The sequence below is a fragment of the Centruroides sculpturatus genome, unplaced genomic scaffold (assembly GCF_000671375.1).
Source record: "Centruroides sculpturatus isolate CEXI.00-Female unplaced genomic scaffold, Cexi_2.0 scaffold1273, whole genome shotgun sequence".
Classification (NCBI taxonomy): domain Eukaryota; kingdom Metazoa; phylum Arthropoda; class Arachnida; order Scorpiones; family Buthidae; genus Centruroides; species Centruroides sculpturatus.
The window spans coordinates 97,276-108,217 of NW_019385646.1; the positions used below are offsets into that span (position 1 = coordinate 97,276).

At 29.8% G+C, this 10,942-nt stretch overlaps 2 protein-coding genes across 2 annotated transcripts; both read left to right on the forward strand.

Annotated features, from left to right (window-relative positions):
• The first annotated feature begins 1,867 nt into the window (after positions 1 to 1,867).
• LOC111640859 (zinc finger BED domain-containing protein 5-like) lies at positions 1,868 to 4,749 on the forward strand. Its single transcript, XM_023386934.1, has 4 exons — positions 1,868 to 1,974; positions 2,055 to 2,250; positions 2,409 to 2,528; positions 4,450 to 4,749. The coding sequence occupies exons 1-4, from the start codon at positions 1,868 to 1,870 to the stop codon at positions 4,747 to 4,749; spliced, it is 723 nt and encodes a 240-aa protein (XP_023242702.1).
• A 5,045-nt stretch (positions 4,750 to 9,794) lies between these two features.
• LOC111640860 (zinc finger BED domain-containing protein 5-like) lies at positions 9,795 to 10,635 on the forward strand. Its single transcript, XM_023386935.1, has 3 exons — positions 9,795 to 9,901; positions 9,982 to 10,177; positions 10,336 to 10,635. Exons 1-3 carry the CDS (start codon positions 9,795 to 9,797, stop codon positions 10,633 to 10,635), a joined length of 603 nt encoding a protein of 200 aa, XP_023242703.1.
• Positions 10,636 to 10,942: the final 307 nt, after the last annotated feature.

Genomic DNA, 10,942 nt, shown 5'->3' on the forward strand with positions numbered 1-10,942 from the left:
ATGGTCACGTGAATAAAGCTTTTACGGCGAGGGTTTAACGCCCATTTTTACGCTAGTGGAGTCTTGGCCTTAGGGTATTTTTCCATTGTGGACCTTTTTCCATCCTCAGGGCGAGAATAGAAATTAATAAAAGAAAAATTTCCTGATTATTATAAATTAATATATGAATATATATTCAGGTGTATATATATAATTTCTATCTCTATAATTTAACCAAATTATTTTTAAGGTAAGATGGAACTTAAAATTCTGTATATCTATATGTTATCTATGTAAAATAGTATTTAGGAGTAGTATAGTTTATTTTTATAATGTAACTTTTATTAACACATTTTTACACCATAAACATTTTTTAAAAACTTAACATTTACATCCAAACTAAAAATATAAGATAAATAAATAAAATTTACCGACGTTACAAAATTGTCTTCGTGTTTCGTCGTTATAAACACCAGTGACATTCAAAAACAATTTTCAGTTACGGAGATTAATGTGACTGGAGAGTCGGCACCTCCTCGATGCCTTGTCAGGATAGACACCACCGGATCTTGCTTGACCCGGAAGCCGTGGCGATTTTGAAATAGGTCACGCGAGCGGCCGAGTTTTACTGAGCGATCTGATTCGGGATGGAGTGAGAGAAAGACAGCGCACCGGAAGTGATTCCTTCAGAGACTAGATAGCTATCATAACAACTGTTTAATTAATGGGTAACGATGGGAAATACAATATGTCGATAGTTTCGATAGTAAAGTTTAAATGAGCGTTCTCGAGAGAGAGAGTTTACAATAGTTCGCGTGGCGATAAATACCTGGTGGAGTTTGATTGATTCTTAAATGGATCTTAAGGTTCTCGACTTAATCTAAGTTCTGGTTCTGGCAACGACGTTAGTCAAAGTTATAGTTAATCCGACGTTAAATTAGGCATTTAATAAGTCCATTTGGCGATGCAGATAATTCACATAGGAGGCACGTAATAAGTCCATTTGAAGTTAATCCAAATAGGAAGCATAACACGAACGTGATGCGTGGGAGCTGACGACTGTAACCATCGGAGGAACGGCTGCGACTGCCCCGAAAATCGGTCTGTTGCTATATTCACTTGACAAACTTGCAACAATAGGTCGGAAGGTTATGTGAAAGCATCCTTTAGCCACTGAGAACTTGCTAAGTGATTAACTCCCAGGTGTGAAATTTGATATTTAATTCAACGATAAAATGGTATCGTTAAAGATTTAGGTCAGGCTGTAGTTAAGTAAACAATGCTGAGTCTCACACTATCTTTTTTTGAGGCTACTCCTCCGCAATAAAATGCAAAATGGATAAACTTCTGGCGATTATGCCAATACAATACTATAATTTACAATAAAGTTCATTCAAATTAAAGACAACTTTGTNTAAGATTTTATTAAACATTTTTTTCTAAATTATTGTTTTCTTTAGTCTCCGGCCCCAATTAAAAATTATTTGTATGTATTTATATGCAAAATTATACCCCGACTTACGCGGTTACCGCTCGGTCCCACCTATCGCGTAAGTTCGGGGGTATTACTGTAATTACTTTATTGAATAACTAGAAAATTAAAATCGATCATCAGTTAAGAGAAATTATAGAGGATCTTCGAACATTTTTGGAATTTTTCGTAAGGTACGTTCTGTAATAATTATGAAAAAGTTTTTATGTAAGAATTTTATGTTATGATTTCACTTATATATGTAAAGGGATTTTTGTGTAAAAAATTTTTATATATTTTTATGTTGTAATTCGTATGTATTATATAATTTTAGTTGGCTGAGGAGGGGCCTACAGAAGCCCGAAACATGTACAAAAAACAGATACATGTATCAACTAAAAATTGAATAAATTTACAATGAAGATTGTCTTGTGTTGTGTGTATGAAGTATATAGTGTTCAAAAACGACAAATAATCACCGACACGGTTCAAGAAAGTAGAGGCTATTTGAACTTAAAGATGAGGTATATGTATTTTTAAATGACAATGATAAAGATAAAAAATTTATACAATTTATTTTAACTGATGAAGAATGGCTATGTAGGTTAGCTTACTTGAGTGATATTTTTCTCAAATTGAACGAGTTGAATTTAAGTCTTCAAGATGAACAATTAAATATATTTATGGACAATGATAAAATCAAAGCCTTTACAAAGAAAATAGACTTGTGGTGCTCATACTGCAAGGAGATTAATTTTGCAGCATTTCCTACTTTAGAAAGTTTTGTTATAGAAAACAAAGTAAAAGTTAATCAATCGGTTATTAAAGATATAACAAGTCACTTGACAGATCTTAAATATCAATTTAATACTTATTTTCCGGAAGATTTTTCTGACTCTGAATGGATCCGGAATCCCTTTCAGTATGTATTACCCAAAAACTTATCATTAAATTTAAGCGAAAAACTGAGTTATCATCTGATGGAAAATTAAAATTTGCTTTCAAAGAGCTTAAATTGAGTCATTTTTGGCTAAAAGTTCAAAATGAATATCCAGAATTGTCTGATGCAGCTCTAAAGGTATTATTACCATTTGCAACATCTTATATGTGTGAGATTGGATTGTCCCAATTTCTCTACTTAAAATCTAAATATCGAAACAAATTAGCAATAGAGCCACCTTTAGGACTCAAATTGAGCAAAATAGAGCCAGAAATACCACTACTTGTAAACAAGAAACAGACTCATAGGTCTCATTAAATATTTTTCTTTTGTATTTTTTTAAACTGAATTTCTTTTAAGTTCCTACGTGTTATACGTCATATTTTAATTTTAAAAGTTATAAATGAATAATGCTGATCAATTTTTCAATCTAATATTTGGTAACTACAGAGTTGTTTTCAGTTTATTGTAATTGTTTTGACACTAATGTTTGTTTTGTATGAAATAAAAAAAAACAAATTAGAATCTTCCTGAATTTTAATATTACCTAGTCCTAGTTTTTGAGCAATTAGAACTAGATTATTGATTACAGGTATTTTAATTTTAGGTCAGCATGTTACCTCAATGACCCATGCGGGATCCTACTGTGAAAATGTTTGAATACCGTTGATTTAAGATATTAAAAAAAATTTAACGCTTTTATTAGTCACGTTTTTCGAGGATGGAGTAGATGATGATGGGCGTAAGTCACCCCTAAAACATCATTAAAATGCATTGTCTTAGATATGTCCTCATAGTTTCAGCCTCTATCTTGATTAGAAATGGATGAAATATAAGTGATTACATGATTTGAAGACGATACGAAGCAAGTTAAATAAAATAATTATGAGTAATGGTGATAGCACTATCGATAGGAAAACTATCGATAATTTTAAAGCTTTCGATAGAATTTGATGGGAGGTAATACTATCGATAGTATCGCATTATTTTGCTCGATTTATAATTAATATTTTTTAATTTGCTTGATTTAACACTTTCCGTTCTAGTTTTAGCTGAGGGAAGGGGCCCGACATATCTGGACGGACCACCCCCTTATAAATTTCTAAAGTTTTTTGACCTGTCCGGATTCGATCCTGGATCCCCTTAGGGTAGGCCACCTAAACCTCTCGGCCATCCAGTTAATGAGTTCAAATATTCGATGCGAAACCAAATCGGAACACAAAAACAATCCATAATCTTATTTATCACACAGAGTTTCAACTAGATATTTTTATCTAACAATATGGATCGACCTTTGCTCGTCGATTAATTCTTCAATCTACTTTAGTCTAAATAATAGCAACTTTTTACTGGGGTGACGTCATCAAAATTTAGAATAAAAAATAAAACGAATGATCGTGCGAAAAAATTAACGGTAATCGTATATAGAAAAATAATAAAAAATTGCATTAGAGGTCTGAAGGAATTAAGATTTTATCATCTATTGTCTTCATCAATATATAGAGTATATTAGGTAGTGCTTTATCGTATCATTTCTTTTATAAACATTCCACAAATAGGTGAAAAGATGCCGATCAAAAGTGACAAGATCATTCGTATGTATTTTTCTATTTTTTCTCTATAAATGAATTTATTATAATAAATAAATGAATAAGTAAATTTGTAGATTAAAACGACGTCAAATTTTTAGAAGAAAAGAATTATTTAAATAATTACATTATAGAATTGTTTGTATAGTATTAGAGTACAGTAATACCCCGAACTTACGCGATAGGTGGGACCGAGCGGTAACCGCGTAAGTCGAATTCGCGTAAGTCGGGATAGACTTGTGGTGCTCATACTGCAAGGAGATTAATTTTGCAGCATTTCCTACTTTAGAAAGTTTTGTTATAGAAAACAAAGTAAAAGTTAATCAATCGGTTATTAAAGATATAACAAGTCACTTGACAGATCTTAAATATCAATTTAATACTTATTTTCCGGAAGATTTTTCTGACTCTGAATGGATCCGGAATCCCTTTCAGTATGTATTACCCAAAAACTTATCATTAAATTTAAGCGAAAAACTGAGTTATCATCTGATGGAAAATTAAAATTTGCTTTCAAAGAGCTTAAATTGAGTCATTTTTGGCTAAAAGTTCAAAATGAATATCCAGAATTGTCTGATGCAGCTCTAAAGGTATTATTACCATTTGCAACATCTTATATGTGTGAGATTGGATTGTCCCAATTTCTCTACTTAAAATCTAAATATCGAAACAAATTAGCAATAGAGCCACCTTTAGGACTCAAATTGAGCAAAATAGAGCCAGAAATACCACTACTTGTAAACAAGAAACAGACTCATAGGTCTCATTAAATATTTTTCTTTTGTATTTTTTTAAACTGAATTTCTTTTAAGTTCCTACGTGTTATACGTCATATTTTAATTTTAAAAGTTATAAATGAATAATGCTGATCAATTTTTCAATCTAATATTTGGTAACTACAGAGTTGTTTTCAGTTTATTGTAATTGTTTTGACACTAATGTTTGTTTTGTATGAAATAAAAAAAAACAAATTAGAATCTTCCTGAATTTTAATATTACCTAGTCCTAGTTTTTGAGCAATTAGAACTAGATTATTGATTACAGGTATTTTAATTTTAGGTCAGCATGTTACCTCAATGACCCATGCGGGATCCTACTGTGAAAATGTTTGAATACCGTTGATTTAAGATATTAAAAAAAATTTAACGCTTTTATTAGTCACGTTTTTCGAGGATGGAGTAGATGATGATGGGCGTAAGTCACCCCTAAAACATCATTAAAATGCATTGTCTTAGATATGTCCTCATAGTTTCAGCCTCTATCTTGATTAGAAATGGATGAAATATAAGTGATTACATGATTTGAAGACGATACGAAGCAAGTTAAATAAAATAATTATGAGTAATGGTGATAGCACTATCGATAGGAAAACTATCGATAATTTTAAAGCTTTCGATAGAATTTGATGGGAGGTAATACTATCGATAGTATCGCATTATTTTGCTCGATTTATAATTAATATTTTTTAATTTGCTTGATTTAACACTTTCCGTTCTAGTTTTAGCTGAGGGAAGGGGCCCGACATATCTGGACGGACCACCCCCTTATAAATTTCTAAAGTTTTTTGACCTGTCCGGATTCGATCCTGGATCCCCTTAGGGTAGGCCACCTAAACCTCTCGGCCATCCAGTTAATGAGTTCAAATATTCGATGCGAAACCAAATCGGAACACAAAAACAATCCATAATCTTATTTATCACACAGAGTTTCAACTAGATATTTTTATCTAACAATATGGATCGACCTTTGCTCGTCGATTAATTCTTCAATCTACTTTAGTCTAAATAATAGCAACTTTTTACTGGGGTGACGTCATCAAAATTTAGAATAAAAAATAAAACGAATGATCGTGCGAAAAAATTAACGGTAATCGTATATAGAAAAATAATAAAAAATTGCATTAGAGGTCTGAAGGAATTAAGATTTTATCATCTATTGTCTTCATCAATATATAGAGTATATTAGGTAGTGCTTTATCGTATCATTTCTTTTATAAACATTCCACAAATAGGTGAAAAGATGCCGATCAAAAGTGACAAGATCATTCGTATGTATTTTTCTATTTTTTCTCTATAAATGAATTTATTATAATAAATAAATGAATAAGTAAATTTGTAGATTAAAACGACGTCAAATTTTTAGAAGAAAAGAATTATTTAAATAATTACATTATAGAATTGTTTGTATAGTATTAGAGTACAGTAATACCCCGAACTTACGCGATAGGTGGGACCGAGCGGTAACCGCGTAAGTCGAATTCGCGTAAGTCGGGGTATAATTTCGTATATAAATACATACAAATATTTTTAATTGGGGCCGGAGACTAAAGAAAACAATAATTTAGAAAAAAATGTTTAATAAAATCTTAGATAATACATATGTATAACAAATTATAACAAACAAACCTATATTATTTTACAATTTTTCACATTTACTTGATTATTACGCCATAATTTTAACATTGTTTCCATCTCAGCGATAATACTGTGACGTTTACGAATGATGCTTGAATTTAAAGATTGAGCATTTTTCACAGCTTCAAGAATTTTTTCTTTGCTTTTTATAATTGTTCTGGCCGACAATTCCGGTAGATCAAACTTCTTTGCCAATTCACAAATTTTCATTTTTGTATCGAAGTCTTTAATAATGGGTACGTTCGTANTCTGATGATTCAGAACTCAATGGCAGTAAAAATATGGTCAGTGAGGGCAGTTCATTGAGTTGCCCCTTCTTCTTCATTATGAATTCCAGTTGTTCATGAAGCAACAATTGTAACTCACTGTTTGATAAGAATTTGGTTTCCTCTGAAAGAATACATTTTCTTTTCTTTTCTTTTTAAAAATACAAGTTATGAAAAGAAAGCAAAAAAGTTCATAAAAATTTTGTATTTTTAAAAATTAAACACCATCTGCAAAGTTTTTTAATATTTACTTCATTTAATTCTTTTCTTTTCATTTCCATAAGATGGTGGAGGTATGGAAGATATAAAAGACTTTTCTTCAGCCTTTCATCCCTCTCATTGTCAAATTCACTTAGGTTTTAACTGCTGGGGCCTGGCAATATGCCTAGACTGTGCACCAATAATTAACAAAAATTATTTGCTAGTCGAAAGTAACACAGCTAAAATGCTTTCATTGACCAATGACTCATTCTGCTAAATCAGGATAAATTCATAACTTTGCTTTGTTGTTTACTTAACTGCAATATAATTTACAGTCAGGTTCATCTCTCCATCCAGCAAATCAAAAATCACTTTTTTCCATTCTTTTAGCACAATTGGTTTATTCCCAGTCTGTTTCAGATCCGTCTTCTTTTTAGTCAGTTTTCACATTGTTCAGTTTCTTCAAGAGTAGTTTCTTATTCATCTCAATTGCATGATTTATCTTCAGTCCTTCAATTATTTGTTGCAGGGCAATTTCTTTTCTTCTTTTAATAGCAGGAACCTATGATTTATTTAAAAATATACTATATTTTTTTTAAACATTTTCAAAGATGAGTTGGCTTCCTTCTTCACATAGCACTGCCATTTTGATAGTGTTGACAGTATTTATTTAAAAGTGCAAGCATTTACTAATATGTAAAAGTAAACTTTTATTCACACTTAAAAAAGTAAGTATTTTTACTTCAAAGCTTTTACTTACAATAAGTACTTTTACTTTTACTAATAACTTTCAAGCATTTACTACTTTTTATTCAACCGGCCCAATGCAACTATCTAAAGAAATATCTGATTAAACAGAAATAAGTATGGATTGAATCTAATATAAATTCCCAATTCATTATCCATATCTTTAGGTATTTTTTTCATAGTTCAAATTTACTGAAGGAGTCATCCACACAACGAATCACAGGTTAACCATACAACAAAATTGCACTTACGTGTTGTGGTGTTACCAATGGTGAATTTGAAGTATAAATGAGTTCACAAGCATTTTCGATAGAATAAAGCTTTATGCTATCGAAAATGCTTGTGAACTCATTTATACTTCAATTTCACTGTTGGTAACGCCATAACACGTAAGTGCAATTATGTTATACAGTAAAGGATAGGCATGAAGCATACATTACTTTTATTAGGGTATATATATTTAACATTTTTTGAAAAACTTCATTTTATATGATTTATATTGCAGTTATTTATATGCAGTTGTTATATTCATTTATATATGCAGTTATTTATTATATTGTAGTTTGTATGCCTTATTTTTTGATGACATGATAAAAAACAAGGCATACAAAATGCAACATTAATAAATTACTTTAATTTCTATTAATTTAATTAATTAAATCAAAGAATTTTTAAAACAAATTATTTATTTCCCATTCGTTCATGATCCAGAAATATTATACTGTATTTTTTAAAGATTTAGTAAACATGTTCCACGTGGTAGAATGGCATTGTTATGAAAACAAATACTGTAAACTAACTAACTAGTTCATTATTTATTCTCTAGATGGCGTTACTTCTTGCACAAAAAACAATTACCAAACAATTAATCAAAAATTTAAAAAAAGCATTAAAAATCACAAGACCAATAAAGTCAATTCGATTCAAAATACGTCATAATAGTCAACAAACAACAGAGAAGAAAGCTGCTAAAAAATTTCAATGTACGAATATAAACAGTAGCCTACCTTAGATAAAAAAGAGAACTCTTCTCTTATTATTTCTTTGGCAGCACTAAACATTATGTCACTTGCCTTACTTTTCTCGAGACCATATGTTTTAAGCTGACATCTTGCTAGTTATCAAGAAATGATTAAAATGAAAATAATAAACAAACCACAGATTAGGATCCATTATAATTATGTATACAACGCCATCTGTCGAAAAATAATTGAAGACAATGGTATTAATACTTCTGTAAGTAAGATTAATAAGTACAGTATACAGTGCCTCAATTCATAGAAAATATTACGTTACTTTTTCTTTGTAAGCCTAAATTTGTAGTCGTATGAAGTTTCTATAGGACTTAACTTAGAAATTTTTCAGGAAAATTTCACCGTCTACAAAATTTTGAAATAATATTTCATAACTCAATAATTCATTTGAAAAATATTTTTAATGTAATTGTTTAATACTATGATTCTTATCAAATAGAAACGTAATTTCAGCATTATAGCCCTAAAAACAATGAAATTTTATTAAATTTAAATGTAATATTGAAATCTTTCATTATTAAATTCAAGCATCATTCTTAAACGTCACAGTATTATCACTGAGATGGAAACAATGTTAAAATTATGGCGTAATAATCAAGTAAATATGAAAAATTGTAAATGAAAAATTGTAAAATGAAAAATTTTAATAAAATCTTAGATAATACATCATATGTATTATCTAAGATTTTATTAAACATTTTTTTCTAAATTATTGTTTTCTTTAGTCTCCGGCCCCAATTAAAAATTATTTGTATGTATTTATATGCAAAATTATACCCCGACTTACGCGGTTACCGCTCGGTCCCACCTATCGCGTAAGTTCGGGGGTATTACTGTAATTACTTTATTGAATAACTAGAAAATTAAAATCGATCATCAGTTAAGAGAAATTATAGAGGATCTTCGAACATTTTTGGAATTTTTCGTAAGGTACGTTCTGTAATAATTATGAAAAAGTTTTTATGTAAGAATTTTATGTTATGATTTCACTTATATATGTAAAGGGATTTTTGTGTAAAAAATTTTTATATATTTTTATGTTGTAATTCGTATGTATTATATAATTTTAGTTGGCTGAGGAGGGGCCTACAGAAGCCCGAAACATGTACAAAAAACAGATACATGTATCAACTAAAAATTGAATAAATTTACAATGAAGATTGTCTTGTGTTGTGTGTATGAAGTATATAGTGTTCAAAAACGACAAATAATCACCGACACGGTTCAAGAAAGTAGAGGCTATTTGAACTTAAAGATGAGGTATATGTATTTTTAAATGACAATGATAAAGATAAAAAATTTATACAATTTATTTTAACTGATGAAGAATGGCTATGTAGGTTAGCTTACTTGAGTGATATTTTTCTCAAATTGAACGAGTTGAATTTAAGTCTTCAAGATGAACAATTAAATATATTTATGGACAATGATAAAATCAAAGCCTTTACAAAGAAAATAGACTTGTGGTGCTCATACTGCAAGGAGATTAATTTTGCAGCATTTCCTACTTTAGAAAGTTTTGTTATAGAAAACAAAGTAAAAGTTAATCAATCGGTTATTAAAGATATAACAAGTCACTTGACAGATCTTAAATATCAATTTAATACTTATTTTCCGGAAGATTTTTCTGACTCTGAATGGATCCGGAATCCCTTTCAGTATGTATTACCCAAAAACTTATCATTAAATTTAAGCGAAAAACTGAGTTATCATCTGATGGAAAATTAAAATTTGCTTTCAAAGAGCTTAAATTGAGTCATTTTTGGCTAAAAGTTCAAAATGAATATCCAGAATTGTCTGATGCAGCTCTAAAGGTATTATTACCATTTGCAACATCTTATATGTGTGAGATTGGATTGTCCCAATTTCTCTACTTAAAATCTAAATATCGAAACAAATTAGCAATAGAGCCACCTTTAGGACTCAAATTGAGCAAAATAGAGCCAGAAATACCACTACTTGTAAACAAGAAACAGACTCATAGGTCTCATTAAATATTTTTCTTTTGTATTTTTTTAAACTGAATTTCTTTTAAGTTCCTACGTGTTATACGTCATATTTTAATTTTAAAAGTTATAAATGAATAATGCTGATCAATTTTTCAATCTAATATTTGGTAACTACAGAGTTGTTTTCAGTTTATTGTAATTGTTTTGACACTAATGTTTGTTTTGTATGAAATAAAAAAAAACAAATTAGAATCTTCCTGAATTTTAATATTACCTAGTCCTAGTTTTTGAGCAATTAGAACTAGATTATTGATTACAGGTATTTTAATTTTAGGTCAGCATGTTACCTCAA

What these genes read in the sequence shown, in the direction of transcription:
- LOC111640859 (XM_023386934.1), top strand. Translation starts at nt 1,868, where the DNA reads ATGAAGATTGTCTTGTGTTGTGTGTATGAAGTATATAGTGTTCAAAAA. An exon ending in TATTTGAACTTAAAGATGAG is followed by an intron (nt 1,975 to 2,054) that starts GTATATGTATTT and finishes ATGGCTATGTAG; the next exon opens with GTTAGCTTACTTGAGTGATA. An exon ending in GTTTTGTTATAGAAAACAAA is followed by an intron (nt 2,251 to 2,408) that starts GTAAAAGTTAAT and finishes ATTAAATTTAAG; the next exon opens with CGAAAAACTGAGTTATCATC.
- LOC111640860 (XM_023386935.1), top strand. Translation starts at nt 9,795, where the DNA reads ATGAAGATTGTCTTGTGTTGTGTGTATGAAGTATATAGTGTTCAAAAA. An exon ending in TATTTGAACTTAAAGATGAG is followed by an intron (nt 9,902 to 9,981) that starts GTATATGTATTT and finishes ATGGCTATGTAG; the next exon opens with GTTAGCTTACTTGAGTGATA. An exon ending in GTTTTGTTATAGAAAACAAA is followed by an intron (nt 10,178 to 10,335) that starts GTAAAAGTTAAT and finishes ATTAAATTTAAG; the next exon opens with CGAAAAACTGAGTTATCATC.